This window comes from Euprymna scolopes, chromosome 27, assembly GCF_053919585.1.
Source record: "Euprymna scolopes isolate OS-2025 chromosome 27, ASM5391958v1, whole genome shotgun sequence".
NCBI classification, from domain to species: Eukaryota; Metazoa; Mollusca; class Cephalopoda; order Sepiida; family Sepiolidae; genus Euprymna; species Euprymna scolopes.
In genome coordinates, this window is record NC_136508.1 from 37,520,931 (window position 1) to 37,548,670 (window position 27,740).

Sequence of the window (27,740 nt, forward strand, 5' to 3'; positions counted from 1 at the left end):
TGAATGTTAGACCGAGGAGTTTGAAGGAAAAATTCTCCAGTACCATGTTATTTGTCATGGATATCAGTGGTTGGATAGGCTCCTTCTAATTGTTAAATGAAAGCAGTTTAATCTTACTAGCATTAAATGTTACCATCCATTTACGGACCCATTCCAATATAGTCTGGAGGTCATTTTCTAAGGATTCAGCCATTGTCTTACATTTTTGTACATCTTTTTTTCCCTCATGCATTTAAAGTATTCCATATATATGCCCTGACCAGAACTTCTTTCTGTTGGTATCAGAGAAACAGGTGCTCATTCAAAATAAAGAAAAACTTTTATATTGTACCTATTTGTCATGGAATGAAGATGGTACATTCCAAAAATCACAAAAAATTGCAGTTTTTTTTGCCAATAAATAAAGGCCGAAGCCATTTTAATATTCTTTAACCTTTTGTTTTTAACTTATATAAAATGACCATTCTAAAAAAATATTTTTATAATTTGAAAATTTTATTTTCTGAAAATAAAATGTAAAAAAATACACATCATGTTAATAAATTATTGTTTGGTTTTAAATCGTATATTTTGGTTGCCTTTCCGATATTGTCCACAAACACAAACAAAACATTAGTTGTCTACCCTTGATTATACTTGGTAGTTTTTTGCCTCTTATGGGCACAGAGTGAAATTTGATTTTCTTTAATAATAAAAAAAAAACTATTTGATTAAATTACGTGAATTTTGGAATATTTCATCTTCGTTCTGTGACTAGTGTGTACATCATACAGACTTTTCTATATTTTCTTTACTTTTAATTGCCGTCACGAGTGGCAGTCTGAAGAAGAACCAAAAAAAAACCTTTAAAATGTGTTAATACACAGAAACTTTCCAGATAGTTAGAGAGTTGGTAACATTTTTTGGGTGTATTTAATGTTTCAACCCTTTTTTGCTTTGTTAGCTAATCTGAAAAAAAAAAAAAAAAAAAATAACAAAAAAGTGAAATTAAAAAAAAATTAATATTGTAACAAGTATAAATGTGATGATATTAGATTTCTGGAGGCTGTATAAAGAGGGGGAGGGGTTGCTGAAATTCTCATTTTTAAATAACTTATTGTACCTATTTACAATGCCTCCCCACGGGACAGAGTTAGACACCAAGGTCGTTTTTTAACGTGGAGAAAAGGTACAAAAATAAAAAATTGTCTCAGTCGTGAAGGACTGCTCCTTCACCGAAAGAGAACAAGAAATGGAAGTGCAGCATCTGAAGAACAGATACTACACTTTGATCTTGACCAAAAAAATAACTTATTGCAAAGTAAGAGATTGTGTATGGTCTAAGGGACATAACTCCTATACATAAGCGTCCGTAAACCCGATTGAATATATTTATAATAAATATCTTATTTATTCAATAAATAGTTTATTTATTCAATAAGACGTAACTAGAAATAATGGATTATTTAAAACTGTCTCGTTTGCTTTTGATTTTCAAAAAATAGTAACTATGGTTTTCTATGGTTAGTGTCACTACACTAGGGACTGTTTCTAATTAAAATCTATTAAAATTCATTATGTCTTAACAACTTTTATTTTTTGCTGAAAGATAAACCCTGGATTTTATCATATTAAAAGTTAAATAATAAAATTTTCCTATAATTTTTTAATAGAATTTAAAATGTTTCAATTTTTCAAAAATAAAAAACAATAAATAAAAATACTATTATTCAATAATCGAAAACATCTAAAACTTCGATTGAAAAAAAAAAGTTGTCTCCCTTTGTTAAATACCGATAATTGAAGAAACGATCAAACCTTTTTATTGGAAGTAACATGGTTTCATAACTGAAACATATTTTTTCTTCTCTCCGTGGAGTTTACTTATATGTATTATCTATATATTAATACGATAGCATGTGTGTTATTTTGTGTGTCACGCTTACATCTTTTTCTTTTTTTTCCGAGTGACTGTTGTTTAATTGGTATAACCTTCCATTTCTTATAATAAACTAACGGGGGTGCCCGGCGATGCCCGGGGTTGGTGGTAAAAAAAGTGATAGTAGCGAGGGGAGGCGAATCAAAATAACAGTAGGCAGCCGGGTGGAGAGATGTTTTCTTTTAAAAAAAAAACGACAAAAAAGTTGTAGTAGGCAGGCAGACTTGAACCTGTAACATGAAGGAGAAAAAAGGTTTAAAAAGAATATGACATCTTAGCTGATGTCCCAATGGCGTGGCCAGACGTCCACAGCGTAAAGAATGCCCAGTTGAGGGTGAAGGAATTAATGTTTTCGGCCAATTTTTTGATTTTTGTCGTCCGAAAGGTCAAGCTTGAAAATGATACCGATCTGATCAAGATCCATCGCGTGTCGAAAGATTTTGGCAGACCGACACACACACACACACACACATATACACACACATTTTGCCTTTTATATAGTAGATATTTTTACCACAAATTCTTCATAAGTTTTGGTTTCGGTTTCGATTATAACTGATGCACCCAAGTCATATGGATATATCTTTTTATTTTTGAAATCACAACTTTGTAATATATAAGAATAGATAGAAAATTGAGTCTTTAATAATATATACAGAATGTGCATAAATTAAAATATCATATTATAGCGTCCCTGCTAATTTAGATAAATACTTTTGCAGTCTAAAAAAAAAAAAGAGATACAATATTATCAGGGCGTCTCCATTTATGCTGAACATCTATAAAATGCCAACATCAATATATTACATATGAGTGAGTCCCCTGTGGAATTTCCACAGGTCCCACTAGTTATTATTATAGTTGAACTTCTTAAAGCCCAAAATACAATTAGTTTTATAAGAGTGTGCTGTGGATTTTCCACAGGTCCCGCTAATACCTATTATACCTACAATGTAATCATGATTTATGAAATAACTGTAGTTATAATGTACATCCAAAGGTAATTAGGGTTTGTATTACTGTACACATAGATTCGAAAAAGTTGTCAAAAAACAAATATAGAACAAATAAATGTTATCAAAGGCAAGATAAGTTACTTTTCTACCAAACTGGATATATTTTTGTGTTTTTATTCAATGTAACATGTTTATTCAGCTCGAAAAACATACAGTGTTTACCGATGTATTGGAAAATTCAAGATGACGCCTCATTCCCTCCTTAAAACGATAAGTTTGGGAAAAGGTGTTATAAATTAAAAACTAGAAAAAATACTATTAAAAACCCGCCGAATATATGTCATGGTAACATATATTGAGCGAGTTTTTAACAGTATTTTATTCTGTTTTTTCCCAAACTTACCGTGTTAAAGAGGGGGTCAGACGCCATCTTTAATTTTCCAATACATCGGTAAACACTGTATGCTTTTCGAGCTGAATAAACATGTTACATTGAATAAAAACACGAAAAATATGTCCAGTTTGGTAGAAAAGTAACTTATCTTGCCTTTGATAACATTTATTTGTTATATATTTATTTTTTGACAACTTTTTTGAATCTATGTGTACAGTAATACAAACCCGGTAATTACTCCCTTGTCATCTATTAAAATTCATTATTTCTGAACAATGTTCTTTCCAGAAAGATAAAACCCTGAATTTTATCATATTAAAGGCAGAATAATATAATATTTTTTTAATAATTTTTAATAGAATTTAAAATTTAAAAAAAAAAACCCTAAAAACATGCTTGACCAAATTTTTGTAATTTTCGCTGAAGACAAAAATAAAATGTAAATATTTTTTAAAAAGGTTTTTGAATCAGTTAAACTAATATTTTATTGTCTAAATAAAATATTTAGATTTAGGCCCAGATAAAGAGCAGGGAAATCGATGATAGTGATTGTAGCTATTTACAATGCCTCCCCACGGGACAGAGTTAGACACCAGGGTCGTTTTTTAACGTGGATAAAAGGTACAAAAATAAAAATTGTCTCAGTCGTGAAGGATTTCTCCTCCACCGAAAGAGAACAAGAAATGGAAGTGCAGCATCTGAAGAACAGATACTACACTTTGATCTTGACCAAAAGGCCAAGGGACTTTTTATGATTTTTTCTAAAAGAATTTTATTTATTTTTTTTTTCTTTTCAGCCATTAGTTAAAAAGTAAAAAAATAAACAAAATACTAATAAAAAAAAAAAATTATGTATTTGAATTTTTTTTTTTTACTTTTCAGCCATTAGTTAAAAAGTCAAAAAATAAACAAAATACTAATAGAAAAAAAAATTATGTATTTGAATTTTTTTTTTTTACTTTTCAGCCATTAGTTAAAAAGTCAAAAAATAAACAAAATACTAATAGAAAAAAAAAATTATGTATTTGAATTTTTTTTCTTTTACTTTTCAGCCATTAGTTAAAAAGTCAAAAAATAAACAAAATACTAATAGAAAAAAAAAATTATGTATTTGAATTTTTTTTTTACTTTTCAGCCATTAGTTAAAAAGTCAAAAAATAAACAAAATACTAATAGAAAAAAAAAATTATGTATTTGAATTTTTTTTTTTACTTTTCAGCCATTAGTTAAAAAGTCAAAAAATAAACAAAATACTAATAGAAAAAAAAAATTATGTATTTGAATTTTTTTTTTACTTTTCAGCCATTAGTTAAAAAGTCAAAAAATAAACAAAATACTAATAGAAAAAAAAAAAATTATGTATTTGAATTTTTTTTTTTTACTTTTCAGCCATTAGTTAAAAAGTCAAAAAATAAACAAAATACTAATAGAAAAAAAAAATTATGTATTTGAATTTTTTTTTTTACTTTTCAGCCATTAGTTAAAAAGTCAAAAAATAAACAAAATACTAATAGAAAAAAAAAATTATGTATTTGAATTTTTTTTTTTTACTTTTCAGCCATTAGTTAAAAAGTCAAAAAATAAACAAAATACTAATAGAAAAAAAAAATTATGTATTTGAATTTTTTTTTTTACTTTTCAGCCATTAGTTAAAAAGTCAAAAAATAAACAAAATACTAATAGAAAAAAAAAATTATGTATTTGAACTTTTTTTTTTTACTTTTCAGCCATTAGTTAAAAAGTCAAAAAATAAACAAAATACTAATAGAAAAAAAAAATTATGTATTTGAATTTTTTTTTTTACTTTTCAGCCATTAGTTAAAAAGTAAAAAAATAAACAAAATACTAATAGAAAAAAAAAATTATGTATTTGAATTTTTTTTTTTTTACTTTTCAGCCATTAGTTAAAAAGTCAAAAAATAAACAAAATACTAATAGAAAAAAAAAAATTATGTATTTGAATTTTTTTTTTACTTTTCAGCCATTAGTTAAAAAGTAAAAAAATAAACAAAATACTAATAGAAAAAAAAAATTATGTATTTGAATTTTTTTTTTTACTTTTCAGCCATTAGTTAAAAAGTCAAAAAATAAACAAAATACTAATAGAAAAAAAAAATTATGTATTTGAATTTTTTTTTTACCTTTTGCTTTCGTTTGTTACCTTCTCTGCTAAATCACCGATATGTGAACCTAAGCAAAAATGAAATTACTTACTTGTCATGACGAAAATAGTAATATATCAAAAAATTACGAAAATTCATCAAGTAGAAAATTAGGTGCTAGTGCAGAGAGTGATCCGCACTATTTTTTAAATCGTATTTCCAAGTTTAATTAAAGTTTTATGATATGTTTTTTTTTTTATTTAATTGTAAGGTTGAAGTATAGAATAGCTACAAAACACCCTCCCCATGTTAAAAATGGCTTTTTAAATAATAACGTTATTATTTACGGCCGGATCACTCTCTACACTAGTACCAAAAATTATTTATAGTTAACAGTAATTTTTATGGAAAATTGGGGGAAATGGCATTTTCCCTAGATGTGAACACCTTGAAGATTGTGAATACAGAGGACATACTAATCTTATTATTTTCGTCACTGTAATGGCTGACATAGTGTTTCATACTGTAGCGATAGACTTTATTTTACTAAAACACTAGCAGTTGTTCTACTTGATGGATTTTTGTAATTTTGGGGTATATTACTATTTTCGACATGACAAGTAAGTACTGTTATTTTTTGCTTAAAAACACATATTTTAAAAATCGATCTGTCGACTACCTTAACAAGCACCACAAAGTTTATCGCCTGTACACAATTTTTGATTTGCATTTTGTTCCAGCCACTAAGCTGCGGTTGGTGCTTGTCTAGAAAAATGATGTATTAAACCAATACATTTCAGGTGAAAACATTATTATATATTTAAATGTTATATTAAAATTAGAATAAATTTTTTAAAACATTATGAAAAATGATTTAGTTGAAGATGTATTTTTAACAAAAAGTCACCCACAATTATGTTCTGACATTTTGTGTTTAAAAATGGCAGATTGCAGTTTAAATCAAGGGACATAAGCCAGTTTGCCATAGTGAATTGGTTGCACAACTCTTCCTCATTAAAACATACGATAAACTCAATAAATTCTGTCTTTACTTCCAATTATTTTTCTACTGGATCATTTTTCGTAATTTTTGGAATCTTTATCTCTAAAAGAAACTTTGTTAAAAATTCACCAAAAAATCAGAGAATTAACCAATTTTAAAATTTCAGTATTTATCAAATAATGATCGCGGAATATAATGGACTAATTATTTTTATTTAAATCTTAGTGGAAATGTATTATTTTGTTTAAACAAAAAATACCTTTACTAAAGTTATGGTTTTCAGGGGTTTGTATTACTGTACACATAGATTCGAAAAAGTTGTCAAAAAACAAATATATAACAAATAAATGTTATCAAAGGCAAGATAAGTTACTTTTCTACCTAACTGGATATATTTTTCGTGTTTTTATTCAATGTAACATGTTTATTCAGCTCGAAAAGCATACAGTGTTTAGCGATGTATTGGAAAATTCAAGATGGCGGCCGATTCTCTCTTTAACAGGGTAAGTTTGGAAAAAGGTGTAATAAATAATAAACTAGACAAAATACTGTTAGAAATTCGCTCAATATATGTTACCGTGACATAACTTGACATATATTCGGTGGTTTTTAATAGTATTTTGTCTAGTTTATTATTTATAACACCTTTTCCTGAACTTACCGTGTTAAAGAGAGAATCGGCCGCCATCTTGAATTTTCGAATACATCGGTAAACACTGCATGCTTTTCGAGCTGAATAAACATGTTACATTGAATAAAAACACGAAAAGTATATCCAGTTTGGTAGAAAAGTAACTTATCTTGCCTTTGATAACATTTATTTGTTATATATTTGTTTTTTGACAACTTTTTCGAATCTATGTGTACAGTAATACAAACCCTAAAAACAAAATAAAAATTTTTACAGGAAGATTACGAAAAAAAAGCCCTAAAGTCTGTATTAATGAATTCGATATAAATCGAAGAAAAATAAATTTCTCGAACTACCGATATTACCATTGAATTAAGCATTGTTTATTTAATATTTTCACACAAAAATTATAATTGCAAAAAATATTTCTACTTTTTTTTAAAATTACGGGTTTCACATAATTTTTCTATGCAAGATTTTAATAATTTCCTTGCTCGCAAGAATATGAAACTTTCGGCGTAACATAATTTTTATATAATCTGGAACAACAATTAAAAAAAATAATTTAAAAACAGGAACATAAAAAATAATTAAATTAAAAAAATGATAAAGATTGATACAAACGTTCAAAATAGGAATGTATGGATGCATATTTGGAGGGGGGGGAGAAAAGAAATCTAACACCCCTACCTCCTTTACTATCATGACTTCATTTTGAAACAGCGTTTTGGGCTTCCGTATATTCGTGTTTACAAACTTTTATCGGTTGCGTTTTGTCGAATGGCATAATTACTTGCGTTTTGAGGTCTAATGAAGCTGTATTTTGTATAAACAAGCTGTTTTTTTTTTAAATTTATTTAATTCAATATCTTAGGACTTTACTTTACTAATTATCTTTGAAATAGACCCAGAAAAATAATATTTATCTTTTAAAGGATTTTTACAATGACTTTATTTAACTTCAACATTTAGCTGAAAGTGAAATGGTATTGGTTATGGTTAGCTAGCCGGGAAAACATTTTCATAATTTTTTTTTTTCATCTGTACAAATATTTTTTTCCTTTAGGAAATTAACTTTAGTCTCTAATCTTTCAAATGCAATAAAAACCTACAAAAAGTTATGATAAATCGGCTTTCAAAACTAGGTTCACCGTATTTTTGCCCGCCTATTTTATTGTTGAGAAAAAGCACAACAAAATAGTTTATCAGCGTAACCGGAAGTTGACACCGGTTTTTGAAAGAAAGCATTTTTCACCGCTATGACGTCACTTCCGTCGGCAAAATGAACCTCGAACTTTTGCGTAAGTAAAAGTTTATCTTTTAAGTTTTATTTATTTGATGTTTCGTGCGGGAAATGTTTAAATTGAAGTCATTATCCGATGTCGTTTGAATATTTTGAACGTATTGCATCGATTTAAATATATTCCAAGCATGCAAAAGTAATGCATTTTAACTGAAGTTGTGTTTTGTTGTCTTTCGTTCGATGGAGGCGCCGATATTAAAAAACAACATTTTCTTTTGTTTTGACGATTAAAAATAAATAAATAAAACAAGGTTTATTTTTATTCGAATGTTTTTCAAAATTTCTTTAACATTCTGCATTTATATGACTTTAGTTTATTTATGCATATTTTAAACAAATTAAAATTAAGACAACATCTGACAATTCTGGTTCAGAGATGAGAAATGTGAAGAGAAAGTTGTGATTTTCAAACAACCATTTCAAAACAAGGTGCTTGTTAAGATTAAGTCAATAGATCAAATAAAAAAAAATGTAGTTTTAAGCAAAAACAACAGTACTTAACTGTCATGTCGAAACTAGTAACATATCCAACAATTACAAAAATTCACGGAGTAGAACAACTGTTATTGTATTTTTAGTTAAAAAAAAAAAAAAAAGGTACTAGTGCAGTTGATCCGTGCTGAAATAATAACGTTATTTCGAAAGCCATTCTTAACATGGGGAGGGGAGGTAGGTGTATCAGAATTTTTGTAGGAATTTTTGACACCCCTAACACGAAACTGCAAATAAAATATAAAAAAAATACCAAAACAACAAACTCGTAATTTCTCTTTTAAAAGTGGGTTGTTTATTTTCTGTATGTATTATACTTCCAAAATAAACTATTAAAGTTGTTTTAAAAGTAATAGAAATATCTAAAAATAGTAATGAAATTAATTGAATTTTACGAGTTCAGTATTTTTCAATTTTTAAACTTTAAAAATCTATCAAAATGTTTCTATTGATTCAATTTTTACGATATTTTCAGGGTCAATGTGAAATTTTATGCTCTTTCCAATAAACCGAATATAATATTTTAAACAAACTTTTTTTTTTTAATTCACGCCCCCCCCCATTTTCAAGTGTCTGTTAAAAAGTAAATAATTAATTTACTCACCAAAGTTTTATATATCACAAATTGAAGATAAAAGATCAATAAATAATATATTCAAATTTAAAACAAAAAAGTAGTGTTTTTTTAGAAATTTACCTGTAAAGTCCGAAGTTTAAAACCTTTTTTTTTTTAAAACACGTTTTTTTATTTTTTTTTATTTATTTTTTTTTTAAAATGAAACCTTGGTCCTTGCTCCTTCAATTGAAAAAAAAAATTAGGGCTTGAATTACATTTTTCGAGTAGTTATAAGCTTGGAAAGACAGGGGGTCGAATTAATTCAAGTCTCCCATTTTGAAATGTCTATTAAAAAGTAAATAATTAATTTACTCGCCAAAGTGTTATATATCACAAATTGAAGGTAAAAGATCAATAAATAATATATTAAAATTTAAAACAAAAAAAAGTAGTGTTTTTTAGAAATTTACCTGTAAAGTCTGAAGTTTAAAACCTTTTTTTAAAAAAAATACGTTGTTTTATTTATTTATTTATTTTTTTTTTTAATGGAACCTTGGTCCTTGCTCCATTAATTGAAAAAAAAAAAAAAAAATTAGGGCTTGAATTACATTTTTTGAGGAGTTTTGGAAAGACGGGGTGGAATTATTCAATATTTTTCACAAAATTTCTGACACACCTAGAGGGGCGGGTGTTTTGTAGCTATTTCGTACTTCACAATTTAATAAAAATCATAAAACTTTAATTAAACTTGCAAATATTATCTTTAAAAAATAGCGCGGATCAATAAGTGCATTAGCACCAAAAAAAAAAAAAAAAAAAAAAAAGAGAGTGTACCGCTATCGGCTAAAACAAAACGTTGCCATTAAAATAGTGAAAAGGGAGATAACTATGTCTCTGCATTCGCAATCTTCAAGGTGTTCGCATCTAGAGAAAATGCCATTTCCCCCGATTTTCCGTAAAAATTACTTATAAGTATAAATAATTTTCTTCTCTATGAATTTTAGTAATTTTGAGATATATTACTATTTTCGACATGACAAGTATATAATGTTGTTTTTGCCTAAAACAACATATTTTTTTAAAAATCGATCTGTCCACTCTTTCTTAACAAGCACCCAAAACAAACTACCATAACACACAAACAAATTATTTTTAATTATAGGCTATCCACAAGTATTACGTGTTGGTTGGTTTGTTTTATTTTTTAACTGCTGGTTTCTGCTGACTGTTCTGCTTCGCGATAAATGCCCTGGAAAAGTCCCTTCTGATTAATGTTTACTGGTTTTAAAATAAGTAAATGGGGCTGACCGTTTTTCAGAGTAACAGAATATTTTAAATCTGGTAGATATTATCCAGAAGTGACTTTTCCAGGGCACTCATCGCGAAGCTGAATGATCAGTAGAAACAGCAAATAAAAACATGCGAAACTTGAGGATAACCTACTACTACTACTACTAATAATAATAATAGTAATAATAATAGTAATAATAATAATAATAATAATAATAACAATAATAATAATAGTAATAATAATAATAATAATAATAATAGTAGTAATAATAATAATAACAATAATAATAATAGTAATAATAATAATAACAATAATAATAATAGTAATAATAATAATAATAGTAATAATAAAAACCTTTTAAAATCTGTATTTGTATTTTACTTTTTACTGAGAGGGGGGGGGATGTGTTTAGTCCTTAATAATGTAACTTTTGCTTGAACATTATTATTATTGATAAAAATAAGATAAAATTTATGAAGAGTTCTTGTCCAGAATTGCCCCTAAATTTAAAAAATGAAAATAAAGTTCTGTATCATGTATGTACCAGTTGCGAAATGAAAATATCATATTCCAAAGATCACGTAAATTGGTCGGGTAGTTTTACTTTTATCAAGAAAATAATTTTTAGCGATTAATGAGGATTCGAAACAAAAATCTAGTAAATATGAATTATTGTTGAGTTATCTCCCTTGTTTCTTGAAACTTTTTCCAAATGGTGAGCTCGACAGTCAGTCCTTAAAATTTAATTTTCTAATTTAAAAATAAAACTACTAGATTAATTTACATGATTTTTGGAAGATGATATTTTCATTTCATCACATACATACATCATACAGATTTTTCAAAAATCATAATACTGAATTTTCACATATTCCTAGTATTTTTAAGATGATTATATCTAAAAATTACGTACATCAATAAGGTAGAAAATTATTTATTAAAGAAAATAGAATTTGAAGGAAACGATTGTATTTGCAGGAGAGTTTAAAAGGGAGGTAATTTTCCGTTTCGATTTGAACAAGATGGCCGCAAGTTTTCACCTGCTAACACAATTACAGTTGTTTTTGTTTTTTTTAATAATTCAGTAATATTCAGATAATTTCGATTTCAAAATTTGTAAGCTAACATTGTAATTTATTAGAATTGACAAAAGAATCAGTATAAACCATTGTTTTTTGTTTGAAAACTCCATTTATCAACTAAAATATTTTGTTCTGATAGTGTAGAAGAGCTGCTTTTTTCTTTACTTTTTTTTATCAATATAAGGAAATTCTGGACAAGAACTATCATTTTTTTATGGATTACAAGAAACTTTGGGGCCATCATGTTCACCTTTGATGTACATTTTGTGTTGCATGCACAAAATCTTTGCATGTCATTGTATAAATTTGAAATACATATTTTGCTTATTTTTACTTTCAAATAATCTTTGCTTAATTGTTTGATATTTTAGAGTCGTTTGGGCAGAATCATCCAGAGGTAAGTTTTGTCTTTGTTTTTAGTGTCGTGTTTAGTCTAGACTCTACTATCATCATCATCATCACATCAATAAAAACTTGAAATTGGCTTGAAGCCCTTTTCCCTTCTCCTGACCTCCATATTGAAGTATGAAATCTCATTTAAATCCTATGTTTCTCAAATTTGAGATGAGGATTGATTATTCATATTAATATGATTTTTCGGACTACTGTTCTCATCTTGAATGATATTTTCACAACGTTTCAGTCGATGTAGTAACTGACCTTCTTCAGGTGTATCTTGTCAACCTTGAGAATCTTTTTTTCTACCCAGTTATGGCAGGCATAACAAGAGCGTGCTACTCTGTGGAAGGCTTCTGTTTGAAATTCCATGCAGATTCACAAGTTTGACAAGATACTCCTGAAGCAGGTTGAAGGTTACATCGACTGAAACGTGACTATAACACTCAAGATTTTTTTTTACATTTTCACCCCAAAGCAGTTTGGGGTGAAAATACGAATAATCAATCGGATGCATTGAGTAACCGCATCATGCTACAATCAGGGTTGCCGTCTTTGGTATGGAATTTACCCTGGATAGGTTAAACCAACTCCTTCCTTTCTGAGGAATATTGAGTTTAGATGTGGTCCTGAGTATATTTTTTGTCGACGGAGATGATTTCAGCAATTGTTTTTTTTCATAGACGTGTTGCTCTCTACTCGCATACAGCACGTCTAGCACTGACCAGGCTCAATCTGGCTTAATATTTGTGATCTAACTAAATACCTTAAAGCAATATTCACAATTTACACAAACTGATATAAACAAAAAAAATGATAAATATTAATCAAAAGTAAAACTAGTTGTGTTTTTGTTTATTTGCGAAAGGGGGAATATGAAACATGCAATATCGAGCACTATACGATATAGAAGTACTAAAGAAGAAACTCATTATGATCTCAAATACAATGAGAGAGAGAACACACGTTGTCAGGGTTAGAGATAAAGAACAATGTTTGAAAAATTAATAATTAAATATTACTTTGTGCTATTTTTCTGCGAGTCTATATAACTACTGTCAGAAGACGTAACTAGAGGCAAACCTACTAGGATTTTGGAAGCCAGACTCCTGGAAAGAGTTGTATGAACTGTTAACCCACTTTGGAAGATGTGCCAGAAAGAGAGCACAAAAATGTTGTTAATTTCCAACATATCAACATAATAATTTTCAATAACTTTCAGACAGGAGAGCATATTCTCTAATGTTGATCAGAATAAATCCAAGGGAGATAATTTGGAACAATTTGGATTACTGACAACTGGTTATCTGACAGTAAACATGAAAACATTGTTGTAGAATACAATTTCTCATGTTAGGGGTGAAGGTTAATAAAAAAAGGGGCCAGTCATTATAGAGCTGATCAGAATGACTGCAAGGTTGGAGTGATAAAAGTTTATATACTATGTCTACTTCTATTGAAACTGGAATCGCCTTTTTCCATAATCCTCAGACACTTCACGCAAGTCTATTTAGACCTTCTCCTTTGCAACATACTCCTTATAGTTGAGTTTTTTAATACTGTCAGATATATTCCGAAAAGAATCCCTTCCACGTTCAGCAAATTGCATTCCAATAAAAACAAGATATAGAAAACATCAAGACATTTGTCAAAAATATTATTTCTTTTATTTCCAGTAAAAATATGAAATGTTTATAAAATGAATTAAACATGTTGAACTTTTATCTATGAACTTAGTAAAATACGGTGAAGAAGAGACATATCAGAAATCATACATATATACTACATATATATATATATATATATATATATATATATATATATATATATAAAGCTGAACGTCTGTGTGTGTGTGTCTGGTCACGAATAGGCTCCTATATGGTTGACTAATATAGAAAACTGATTACGTATAATAATAGAAGATGTATCGAGACACAGGAATGTTTGATCTGGCAAAATGGTGGTTCATTAAAATTGTGGGGTCTGCGTTCGTGCCTGGCCCCCAAAGTATGGAAATAAAACATTTAAAAATTAAAAAAAAACGTTTACATGTGTTTTTGATATAGATGTACATAATAATACTTTGATAAGTATGTTTTAACTTAAATAGGGATAGTATAATAAAATTGTGGGGTCTGCGTTCGCGCCTGGCCTCCATAGAATGGAAATAGGCACAAACTTTAATAAAACTTTTCATATCTATCTGCGTATGTATACTTTGATAATTATGTTTCAGTTTAAAGAAATATGGTATAATAAAATTATGGTGTGTTCGTTTGCGCCTGACCTCCATAGAAGGAAATATGTCACAAAGTTTAACAAGGTTTTTTAATATAGATCCACAGAATATTGTGATAAGTGTTTCAGTGTGAACAGGTATGGTATAATAAATTATGGGGTTTATCTATTTTATTTTTACTTTCATCATATTTTGCTTTGGTTTTGATACCCCCAAATTCGAAGCTATCTCTTTACAACCCTTCCTTTTCATAACCTATCATACTTTCATAAATCAGAGTCTATTTTCTGTAGGTTGTTTTCGAACCCAGTCAACGACGAGTACTTTTGCTAGTGTATATATATATATATATATATATATATATATATATATATGTATGTATGCATATTAAAAAATAAAATAATTTCAAATAGTCTCTGAAATAATCATACACCAGGCTATTTTAGAATTGTAGGAAGTGTAAAAATAATATTGTAAAACTATTTGTTTATTTATCACTATTTCCTATATATATATATATATATATATATATATATATATATATATATATATATATATATATATATATATATATATTAATTTTTATATCTACAGACATTAGTGTTTCATGCTTATGCAGTCATTAGTGTAGGAAGTGATAATTACTGTTGGTTGAGAGACTTGAACCCAATCATAAAGTCACCTTTGATTCTGTAGGCTAGCGTGTTTCCTGCAGGCCACCAACAACTAATGCATTAATGAAAGAAAATTCAATATTTATGAATGCCATGTTGATGGGCATTCACAATAAACAGAGTATTTAACGATAAGAAGCTAGAAGAATGTGTTATATATATTATTATTGGTTTCTCTCGTTTCATTTTACTTGAGTTGAAATTTTCAGAAATCAGTTGGTTAGGCAAACACTTAATCTTAATTTGAGATGCACGTAGTTATTCGAATATTCCATTAAAGTTCTTCTTTAACTGTCAAACACTGGGTTAGTAAAGAAGTTAGGGACATAATTTTCTTCTTCCCAATTGACCATTTAAATAAATTATAGTATACTTTTCTTGTGGTCTCTTGGTCTTCTTGGATTCCAGGACAAGAATTTATCTAGTCTGGTGGAGTATCCAGCTTCGTGCTATTACTTGAGGTAATATCACTTGGAGAAGGTGCGCCATTCTTCGTAAAAGCTAGTGAGGAGATCTTATTTGGGCAGCGAATACTATGTGATTTTAATATTTGGTCAGGGTTTACTTGTATGAAAAAAGTATCCTCATGCCAGGTTGTCCTGACAAACCCCTGTACAGAGAGGCCTTAAACACTCAAAGACAGTGTCCAGTAGGCATTCAAGTTCTCACCTATTCATCTGTAATTTGGATTATTGTGTGTATTTTTGCTGATTCATTCTTTTCTTGCAGGAATTTGATGGTGCTTTGGATTGTGTTAGCATTGCAGTAACATGTGCTTTCAATCGCCAAGGCACTATATTAGCAGTCGGCTGCAATGATGGAAGAATTGTCTTGTGGGACTTTCTTACGCGAGGAATAGCAAAGGTGATCAATGCTCATGTCCACCCAGTCTGTTCGCTCAGGTAAGTCGAATGTTCCTTCCATTTTGCATAATCGACCATAAATGACCCTTGCAGATTCTTACGCTTCGCATGAGCAGAGAATGACCCGTTTTTTGTGGATGTTGCATTGAGATATTCATTATAAAAAAAAATTTGTAAAGGACAGATTTACTTGGAGGTACACAAGTGGATAATGTAGGCAGTGGACCTCCTTGCATCATGGGACTTATTTTTCGAGTCATGTCTGGAAATTAGAAAAAAAATGATAAAGATTATATATATGTGGTTTTACGATATTGCAATTGTTCAGAATTTATAGCGAGACAGTGTCATTGGTTGGGAATACACCATGACCAACTGGAAAACTTTCCTTCAAAACATTTGCAAAGACTACTCTTTGCAAATGTTTTGAAGGAAAGTTGCTTAAACATAAACATAGATTCCATGAATAAAGCTTCTTTCTTAGAACTGCACGCCTATGGAACTCTTTCGTTTGCTTGTCTTCTTGATGAACCATCCCCCTAAGTAATCCAATTTAAAAAATTTCCACTATTTATGTATACCCATTAACTCTTATCCTTGAGTGGCCTCCAAGCCTTGATAAGTGGTGACTCCTTTGTAAAAAAAAAAAAAAGAACTGAAAATCTTCCCTCCCCCCAAAAAATAGTCTAACCCCTAATAGAAAACAAAACAAAGCAAAAAAAAAAAAAAATGAAGTAGAAAAAAATTTGTAAAATATTTTTCTTATAATTCTCCTAAAAAACAACTAAAAATGGGGATATATCTTACAAAAAAAATATGTCAAAAATATTTATTTCTGTAATTGTTGGGGTGGCACCCCTACAGATACTGACAATGGACTATTCCTGACATCAAATCCAGTAACCAGTTTCTTCTATTGAACAGTCTGAACCTGAGACTCAGAGGGAGTGGGTCATAACCTATGTCCTTCCAGTTGAATGGAGTCCCACTCAACCAATATACGTTTCTGTATTTTCTGTTACTATATATTTCAATCCACTGTTTCCAAAGCTTCTCATTTTTATTTCAATATTTGAACCACAAGAGTAATTCTCCAAAAAGCAACTTAAAATAGTGACATATCTTATGAAAAAAAAATATGTCGAAAAGAAAAAGGTTTTATTGGTTGCTACACATTATATTAAATATTTATTCATGGAACATACTGTAGGTTGATTGTTTTTTTCTTTTTTGATCTCCCGATAATGGGTACCTTTCGGGTTAAAATGGCTAAAATTGACACTTTTGTTCTTATAAAAAACAAAAATTGATGCTTTGGATTTTTATAAAACTTTCTGAAAAGTTGTGACTAATATTGTAACTATATAATTATGTTTGTCTATACTTCATGATAACCACAGTTCCCGATGACTGCATAGCGAAGGCCCACAGCCCACTCGGGAACGCTGATCATGCAGTGATAATGGTTGAAATCGCCCTAAACTCTAGACCCAAAACTGAAGAGCCAGTGCTCAAAACAACGAGATATTATAATAAGGCTGACTGGGAAGCCATCAGGGAACTAATTAGAGATGCTCCATGGAAAAATATTTTCTCTCTCCCTGCTGAACAGTGTGCAAACGAGACCACTGACTGGTTCAAAACTGCAATCGAAGCGCATGTTCCCATGCGGAAATTTTATAGTAAGCCCCACTCTCCCCAATGGTTTACGTCGACTTGTGCAACTGCCATTACTCAAAAGCAGCATGCATATCGTAGGTTTAACCGACATAAGTCCAGTTCAAACAGACTGAAGTATATAGAAGCTAGAAATAACGTTAAGAAAGAAATAGCGACAGCTAAGAGAGAATTTACGGAAACCACTAAAAAGCGCATCGAAGCACAAAAACTAGGAACTCGAGACTTCTGGAAAATCTACAACAGTGTAGTAAATAATGGGCAATCGACAATTCCCCCACTAACCAACAATCACGAGGTTGTCTCCTCAGCAACCGACAAGGCTAACATGCTTGCCAGTCGGTTTGCCTCAAACTCCACACTGGACCCTTCCAACCACCCCCTACCTGACTTTCCTATGCGGACAGACGCCACACTAGACGATCTGAAAACCACCCCTGCTCAGGTGCATGCTATCATAAAAAACCTTGACACCTCAAAAGCATGTGGACCCGATCTTATCCCAGCTGTGCTATTAAAAAAGTGCTCAGCCGAAGTAGCTCCAGTTCTCTCCAAACTCTACAACAAATGTCTTAATGAAGCTTGCTTTCCGGGCTGTTGGAAAACTGCTTCTGTTGTACCAGTATTCAAGAATTCTGGTGAAAGGACAGACCCATCAAATTATCGCCCCATTAGCCTCCTTCCACTTTTTGCCAAAATATTTGAGACCATAATTAACCACGCTCTAATCCATCATCTTACAGATGCTAAACTACTGACTGACAAACAATATGGATTTAGACAAGCCCGTTCCACAGCAGACATCCTCACCGTGATCTCTGAACGTATATACCAATCACTGGACAAAGCGGGGGAAGGCAGAGCGGTAGCTCTAGATATATCTAAGGCTTTTGACAGGGTATGGCATGAGGGTCTCCTCAGTAAAATCAGATCATACGGTATCACTGGTAGAATACTTAACATAATTAAATCCTTCTTAGATAAGAGAAAAATCCAGGTAGTCCTCGACGGTCGCACATCTAAACAATATGATATAAATGCGGGAGTGCCCCAGGGTTCTATCCTTGGACCTCTATTGTTCCTGATATTCATAAATGACCTCCCCGACAACATTGCCTCTGAGATGGGTATATATGCTGATGACACTACACTCTATGGCAGACACGACAGGAAGACGAATGAACACATTTCTAAAGAAATGGCAGAAACACTAGAGGAAGACCTCCAATCTGTAGTGGAATGGGGACAAAAGTGGTTGGTCGCGTTCAATGCTGCCAAGACTAAACTAGTTTCATTCAATAATTACAAGAAACCCTCTCTACCACCAATAGCAATGGCCAACGACTCTTTATCTGAGAGTCCATCTTTCAAACTCCTTGGCCTAACGTTCACAGGAAACATGAGTTGGAACAATTACATTGAAGGCATTGCCAGGGCCGCTGCAAGAAAGGTGGGCTCTCTCTACCGTGCTAGAAAACTACTAACACCCGAAAGTATCCTGTACCTCTATAAGGCCACCATTCGCCCATGTATGGAGTATTGCTGCCACATCTGGGCTGGTGCATCTGCTACTAGTCTCTCGCTCCTTGACAAGGTTCAAAAGAGAGTCGCAAATCTGATAGGCCCTGAACTGGCATCTAAGCTTCAGCCTCTGTCCCATCGACGAAATGTTGCATCCCTCTGCCTGTTCTACAAGTATTTTAGTGGTGAATGCTCTGATGAACTGCAATCACTTGTGCCCCCACGACGCGAGCACCCTCGACAAACCCGACAGGCTACTAGATCCCACCCCCACACTGTAGAGGTCCCTAGATGTAAAAGATCTTTTTACTCCAATAGTTTCTTCCCCAGAACCGCAAGACTCTGGAATTCCATTCCAGGTCCCTGCTTCCCCAACAGTACTGACGTGCAGAAGTTCAAGTGTAACGTGAACCGACACCTTGCTGCCCAAATCCCTACATAGTACCCCAGTAGTTGTTGCCCCTGATAGTAGCCCCCTACACCAAAGTGGCAATTTGCCTTGTTTGGGGTGAAAATGTAATAAAAAAAAAAAAAAAAAAAAAAAAACTCTTGGGTGTACCTCAGGGGCTATTTTAGGGCTAATAAAAACACTCCATTTTTGAGACTATTTTACCATATTTGTCCAAAATTTTCTGTGTATGTCTATTTAGCAGTTTTTCATGATGCTGAACTCAAATTTAAATATGTTAAGGCCTTCCTTGGGAACTTTTGGAGCTAAATTGGGGGTGGGGGCGGGGGGGTGTAAATGATGGGCATAGTCATTTCTTTTTTTGCATGGTGCAGAACTCAAATTAACATATGTTAAGGCCTAAAACTGCACCGTTTGTTCATTTTCACCAGGATTTGACGTCCCCTGGGGACTTTTGAGGCTAAATCGGGGGGGATGCTAAACTTAGTATTTTTTTATGCCTCATTCACTGTGCACTCACGTGGGACCATGCATGCTTCACTTGTTTTTATTGTATTTCCATTTTTCTTTATTGAAATTACTATTCGATAAATATTTTCTATCCTGATGCTTTCTTTCTAATGTCTTAAAATTTGATCGCCACTCGGCATATTCTGACAATTTACGGAATATGCCGAAACAAAATCCACAATGAAGTGGATAATTTTCTACCAACCTTGCAAAAGGTAACATCAATACAGCTTATTTGTATACTAGAAGGAATATCTTTCTTAGTCGGATTTGCAATACTTATCCACTCTTGAATGGTTGAATACTAGTGTTGGGAAGATTAATCAGAATTGAGAATTGAGAAAATTGGAACTTTTTAAGTTTGTTTTTTTTATTTTTTTTTTTACATAGGCGGCACCACTTATCAAGGCCGATAGGCCACTCAAGGATAAGGGTTAAAGAGTGTCGAGTAGTCAAAAGGACAATATAGTAATCGATAGTAATGGAAGTTCGGTAAATTTGTTAACTTAAGTGGAACGACTCATCAGAAACTTGTTCACGTTGAACTTTGAAGACAACCATATTATAGACAGCTGGAAAGCAGAAGACAATTCCACAGGCGTGCAGTTCTAAGAAAGAAGCTTTGATCATGGAATCTATGTTTAGGTTTAGGTACGGATAAAGAGTGGGGAAAATTATTGATAGTGTTTTCAGCTAGTCTAGTGTTTCTTGTGAAAGTTTGGCGAGGGGGGACCATAGATTGAAGCTCAGTCGAACACTTTCCATGAAAATAACGATAAAGCAGAGACAAACTCGCAACATCTCTTCTGTGAGATAGAGGTTGCAGCGAAGAGAAAAGGACATCTCCCACCAGGCCACGAAGTCTATTTTGAACCCTATCAAGGCAGGACAAGTCTTTTCTAGCAGCTCCTGCCCATATGTGACAACAGTATTCCATCCTTGGACGTATCTGGCTCTTATATAGATAGAGAATTGCATCAGCAGTGAGATATCTACTGGATCGATAGAAGGATCCAACCATTTTTCCAGCGGCCTTGGCAACAGATTTGATGTACGTATTCCATTTAAGATCAGGAGTAAAGGTCAAGCCCAGAAGCCTGTCAAAACTTGAGGCCTCCCCAAGACGAGAGCCATTCATTTTAATTGATGCCAGATGGGGATCAGAACGTTGATGATGTAAAGATAGAAGCTTGGTTTTAGATGCAGTAAAAATAACCAACCACTCCTTTCCCCATTGTACAACGTGATCAAGATCAGAGGAGAGAGAATCGGAGAGAACTTGGCCGTTTACTGTCTTAGATGTGCTACCATAGATGGTAGTGTCATCAGCAAAAATGTCTACGAATGATGTAAGGATGTGATTTGGAAGATCATTAATGCAGATCAGGAAAAGAGTTGGGCCCAGGATGGACCCCTGAGGGACTCCAGCATTTATACTGTGAGCTTCTGATTTTTGCCCATCAACTACTACTCTTATGAACCTATCAGAGAGAAATGATTTAATAATTGAGAAGACATTTCCAGCTATACCATAGCTGGAGATTTTGTGAAGTAAACCTTTATGCCATACCCTATCAAAGGCCTTTGATATGTCAAGAGCAATTGTCCTAGAAAGGTTGCCTCTGTCGAGAGATTCGCTAATCCTATGAGATATAACTGTAAGCACATCTGCTGTAGATCTAGCAGAACGGAAACCATATTGTGTGTCACTTGGAATCGGAGAAAATTGTGTCTATTTTTCCAATACCAAAAACGATTCTTGTAATTGTTTATCATTTGTTTTTGTTTAAAACTTAATTTTCCATTATTTGTACTAAAGATAAAATGGCAAATATGTATTGGTTTTAAACTACAAAATTAAAAATGTTTCTTGTTCAGAATTTTTTTTTTTTTTTTTTTTAAATTTAATTTTCACCCCAAACAAGGCAAATGCCACTTTGAAGTAGGGGGCTACTATCTGGGACATAATTTGCGGGGGCATTATGAAGAGAGATGAATAGAAAGATGTTTGTTCACATTACACTTGAACTTCTGCATATCAGTACAGTTGGGAAAGCAGAATCCTGGAAGGGAGTTCCAAAGACTTGCAGTTCTGGGGAAGAAACTATTGGAGTAAAAGGCTTTCTTACACCTAAGGATCTCTATTGTAAAGGGGTGGGACTTAGTTGCTTGTCGGGGTTAGTCCCATCGAGGAGGTACAAGTGCTTGCAGTTCGTCAGAACATTCACCATTAAAGTATTTGTAGAACAGGCAGAGGGATGCAACATTTCATCGATGGGATAGAGGCTGAAGCCTAGATGACAGTTCAGGACCTATCAGGTTGGTGACTCTCTTTTGAATCCTGTCCAGGAGTTAGAGGCAAGCAGCAGATGCACCAGCCCAAATGTAACAAAAATAAAGGAAAATCTGTACTATCTACGTACACATGATGAAAATGAAACTATCATATTCCAAAAATCACATAACTTGATCAATTAAGATTAAGTAGTTTTAATTTTATAAAGAAAATCATTTTTAAGTGATTAATGGAAAATTGTAGGCATTACAAAAGAAATCTTGCAAGTGTGAATTATTGTTGGTTATCCCCCTTTGAAGGTTGAAGTTTCAATCCTCGGTGCGAGTCATACTAAAAATAGAAGGTCTGAAGTTATACTGTTGGAAACGCTGTGAGAATAACATCCCCATCGAGAACAGTATCCAAATAATGCAAATTCTTCCCCTTCTAATTCGTATTATTTACTTATCACCTTATTTCTATAAGCAATAATGCATTCTGTTGAGAATTGTATCTTTCTCCTCTTTCGGGTCGTCCTCTTTTCTCTCTCTCTTAGACAGAATTCACAAAAAGAATCTCCAATCTAATAGGTCACTATCAACCAAGCTCCAACATCTGTCCCATCCCTGTGGTTTTTTTTACAAGTGCTTTAATGATATGTGCTCTGATGAACTTGTAGAACTTGTGCCGCCTCGACGTGCATACCCCCGACTGACCAGACAAGTAACAGAATCCTACACTTTCATTGTAGGAATTTCTTGATGCCAGAAAGACTTTTACTCTAATCGTTTCTTCCCTCGGACTGCTAGACTTTGGAATTCTCTGCTTGTTTCCTGCTTCTCTGACTGTACTAACATATTGAAATTTAAATGCGAATTGGCATCTTGCTTCTCAACTCCCTACATAGTGTTCCTGTAGGCATGATCCCAAATAGTAACCCTCACATCCAAGTAGCAATATTCCACCCACATCCATAAATGCTTGATGCTATAACTTAATGCATTTAATACTTTTAATATGTTAACCATTATAATATTCTGCTTATTCATTTCTTAGTCCGTACGTTATGCTTTGAAAAAGGCCAAATACAATTTTTGAAAGCCAAACTGCTTTAAAAGAGGTCAAATTTGCGAAATTTGGCTTTAAATTTTAAACATCCAATCTGGTAACCCTGGACAAGAATATGAGAGTGACTTCCCTTTGATGTAATCCTGTCTTTAAATATCATTATAATAAGATATGATTATTGTTGTATCTGTGTGAGAAAGGAACTTGTAGTAATTTTAATATGCAGCAGTTCTTCTTTGAAGAAAGGAATCAGTAAAATGTTATAGTAAAAAAAAAAGGAATATTCAAAAGAAACAGGGCACAAAAATAAGAGCATTGTTTGCCAAGAGGTGCTGGACTGAATGAAGTAAATTAAAGATTGTCTCTTACAATGTGATTTTATTATTTGTATTGAACTATGTAGCACAATATTACTTTCTTAGTATTTATTAGTACTTATTACTTTATCTTATTTGGGTCAGTTCTATATTTAAAAACAATGGACATTATTGTCATAGAAATGTTAATAAACTCGTATTTGCTGCATGTTATTGTTTTTTCTGTCCAAAAAATAATTTTTTGTGCCATCCAGATAAATATCAGCTTTATCAAAACATATTGATTGTTTAAATATATTCCTCATTCCATGGTATTTCCTCGAGTCCCACAAGTGAATTAAACCAATCTTCTTTTCTTTTCTAGCGTGAATCGTAATGGCCATAAGTTACTCAGCGCTGCAACAGATAACACCGTCTCCATCTGGGATGTGCAAAATGGAGAATGTGATCGCACTTACCGGTTCCCATCGCCAATTCTTAAAGTTCAATTTCATCCCAGAAATAGGTAAGTAATTTCAATTCATATTGGATTCTTCCTCTACTGTTGTCACAATGTTTCAGCGGATGTAACCTTTGACCTTCTTCAGGTGTATCTTCACAAAGAATGGTATTAGTGAATGGTGAAAAAGAATGTTTTTTGTTGTTTGTAAAAAAAGAACAGAAACAATTTTTCACCGTTTACTAATAAGATAAATCTAAAGAAGGTTAGAGGTTACATCGGCTGAAACGTGAGAATAACAACTAGGATGAAAACAGTATTCCAAACAATACAAACGACGCGTTCGGTGGAAGAACAACATAAGCGTCAAAAGTTTAAATTTTGAGATTGTTGTCGCAAAACGCGTAAAATATCAAGGAGAATCTAATCTTCCCTGCAACCTCTTTCTCACAGAAGAGATGTTGTGAGTTTGTCTCTGATGTATCGTTATTTTCATGGAAAGTGTTCGACTGAGCTTCAGTCTATGGTTCCTCCTCGCCAAACTTTCACAAGAAACACTCGTCTAGCTGAAAACACTATCAATAATTCCCCCCACTCTTTATCTGTGCCTAAACCTAAACATAGATTCCATGAACAAAGCTTCTTTCTTAGAACTGCACGCCTATGGAATTGTCTTCCGTTTTCCTGCTTTCTGGCTGACTACAATATGGTTGTCTTCAAGTCTAACGTAAACAAGTTCTTGATGAGTTGTTCCATATAAGTTAACAAATTTACCGAATTTCCATTACTAATGATTACTGTATTATCCAATTTCTACTGTACACTCTTTAACCCTTATCCTCGACTGGCCTCTTGGCCTTGATAATGTGGTGAAAAAAAATCACATAAAAAAAAAAATGATTACTGAATATTTAAAGTATGTCTATTGAAATCTGGACACTTAAAACCATAGATTTTCTTAAAATTCTCTACTTCTGTTTGTTTTGATTTTTCCAGATTTGCAAATCAACAAGGACTAACATCAGTGTTGTTCATTAAAGTCGATAATCTAAAAAAATTTACTTTTGTAAGCCCCTTCAAATATGACTGGAAAGAAAGGTTGATCAGTAGGAAATAGAAACAGCAAAACGGAAGTGAAATGGTAGCGAAGAATATGTCAGTAGTTCTTCAAAATGCATTGTATGAAAACGCAAGCTTGGACAAGCATGTTCTTGCAAGAAAAAAATGTTTCATAAAAATAGGTGGCGCAGTAAAGGTTGCGTTAATATTCAAATCATTTTGGAAAATAGGAAATTACAACATATAAGGTTTATAACTATATATGGTTTATAACTATATCTCGTTTTTATGTTAGAATGATATTGTAAGATTCTATTTAAATTTTTTTTTTTTGTTTTTACAAGGAGGTCACCACTTATCAAGGCCCAGAAGCCATTTGGGGATATGGGTTATTGTGTGTACAGTAATCAATGGGATAGTGTTATAGTAATCTTTAGTATTGGAGATTTGATAAAGTGTCATTACTTAAGGGGGCAGTTCATCAGGAATTTGTTTATGTTGGACTTGAAGACATCCAAGTTAAAGTCAGGAGGGAAACAGGAAAGCGGCAGAGAGTTCCAAAGGTGTGCAGTTCTAAGAAAGAAGCTTTGTTCATGGAATCTACATTTTGATTTAGGCACAGATAAAGAGTGAGGAAAATTATTGACAATGGTTTCAGCTAGATGGGTGTTTTTCGAGAAAGATTGGCAAGGGGGGGACCAGATATTGGAGCTCAGACGAGCACTTGCCATGGAAATCACGATAAAGCAAAGATAGGCTCGCAACGTCTCTTCTGTGGGAGAGAGAGGTTGCAAGGAAAAGAAAAGGGCATCCCCCACTAAGCCACGAAGTCTATTTTGTACTCTGTCAAGGCAGGATAGGCTGTTTTTAGCAGCTCCTGCCCAGATGTGGCAGCAGTACTCCATCCTTGGACGTACTTGGCTTTTATATAGATAGAGAATTGCATCATTAGTGAGATATCTTCTGGAGCAGTAGAAGGCTCCTGCCATTTTCCCAGCAACCTTGGCCACAGACTTGATGTATGTGTTCCATTTCAGATCAGGAGTAAAGGTCAGACCTAGAAGCTTATCAAAACATGGGGCCTCCCCTAGATGAGAGCCTTCCATTTCAGTTGATGTTAGATGGGGATCAGAGTGTTGATGATGTAAAGATAGTTAATACATGTCTTCCATTACATGATTATTAAACCCCATTTAAAGCCTCAAAGAAGTATTATGCTCCAAACATTTAACGTTTTTTTGTGAAAAATATCAAGTGACGCTTACGTCGTTCTTCCGCCGACACGTCAAATGATCAATCGTCGTCTTAAGAATTAAAAAAAATAATTTCAATTCCTTAATTCTTGTTCGACAAGACCATATCGAGAATTAATCTTGTAAGATAAGACCATTATCGAGAATTATTCTTGTAAGATAAGACCATTATCGAGAATTATTCTTGTAAGATAAGACCATTATCGAGAATTATTCTTGTAAGATAAGACCATTATCGAGAATTATATATTATTTTTTTTTTTTTTACTCATGTTCACCCCTAACAAGACATATCACCACTTGGACATAAGGGGCTAATATTTGGAACCATGCTTATGAAAAGATTAAGATGTTGGTTTACATTACATTTAAACTTCTGCATATCAGCACAGTCAGCGAAGCAGGTAGCAGGAAGGGAATTCCAAATTCTAGCTGTTTCAAGGAAGAAGATATTAGAGTAGAAAGCTTTTAGCATTTAAGGACCTCAACAGTGAAGGGGTGTGATTTTGTTGCTAAGCAGGTTTGTTGCGGATATGTATGTCGAGGGGGCACAAGTGCAACGAGTTCATCAGAGCACATTCGATTAAAATATTTGTAAAACAGGCACAGAGATGCAACATTGCAGCGATGGGACAGGGGTTGGAGCTTAGTTGACAAAGTGGAACCTATTAAATTGAAGATTTTTTTTTTTTACCCTATCCAAGAGGGAGAGGCTAGTGGTAGATGCACCAGCTCAGATGTGGCAGCAATACTCCGTGCATGGATGAATGGTGCCCTTGTAGAAGTACAGGTTACTTTCAGGTGTGAGTAGTTTTCTAGCTCGATCGAGGGAACCCATCTTCTTTGCAACAGCTTTCACAGTGTCATCAATGTATTTGTTCCAGTTCATATTGCCTGTGAGGCCCTGTCGGTGGGGCATTAGAATACACCGACTGCCCCCCTGCAGAGGGTAAAAGTCCCTCAATGGGGGTCCTGGATATGACCTTAAACTATATCCAATGGTGAGGCCCCAGCTTGTGGGCTTTGGGGAGTGTGGAGCCACCCTTTAATATCATTGCTCCCAGGTCCACTCTGACCCGGAGTGGTAGTACCTGTTAGGATCCCAACTATGGGTTGAATAGAAACCGACGTGAAAACAACAAATATATTCTATTAAAAAAAATTTTTCTTCAAAATCTTTGGATTCGGTATTAAATAACCCGAAAAGGGTTGATATGCCGTAAAACAAAAACCAACCAAACCAACCAAACATTGCCTGTGAATGTTAAGCCGAGGAGTTTGAAGGAAGAATTCTAAGATAGGATGTTATTTG

The 27,740-nt window shown here is 32.6% G+C and overlaps 1 protein-coding gene across 2 annotated transcripts in view; it reads left to right on the forward strand.

Moving 5' to 3' along the window:
* Positions 1–8,185: 8,185 nt before the first annotated feature.
* LOC145248831 (retinoblastoma-binding protein 5 homolog) overlaps positions 8,186–27,740 on the forward strand; it is a 69,498-nt gene continuing 49,943 nt past the window's right edge. For both annotated transcript variants that reach the window (XM_080110528.1, XM_080110527.1), the window contains exons 1-4: positions 8,186–8,305; positions 12,100–12,125; positions 15,767–15,939; positions 24,042–24,182. In XM_080110528.1, the coding sequence (XP_079966654.1) occupies positions 8,287–8,305; positions 12,100–12,125; positions 15,767–15,939; positions 24,042–24,182 (359 nt within the window). In that variant the 5' untranslated portion in view covers positions 8,186–8,286. The remainder of the gene's footprint in view (positions 8,306–12,099; positions 12,126–15,766; positions 15,940–24,041; positions 24,183–27,740) is intronic.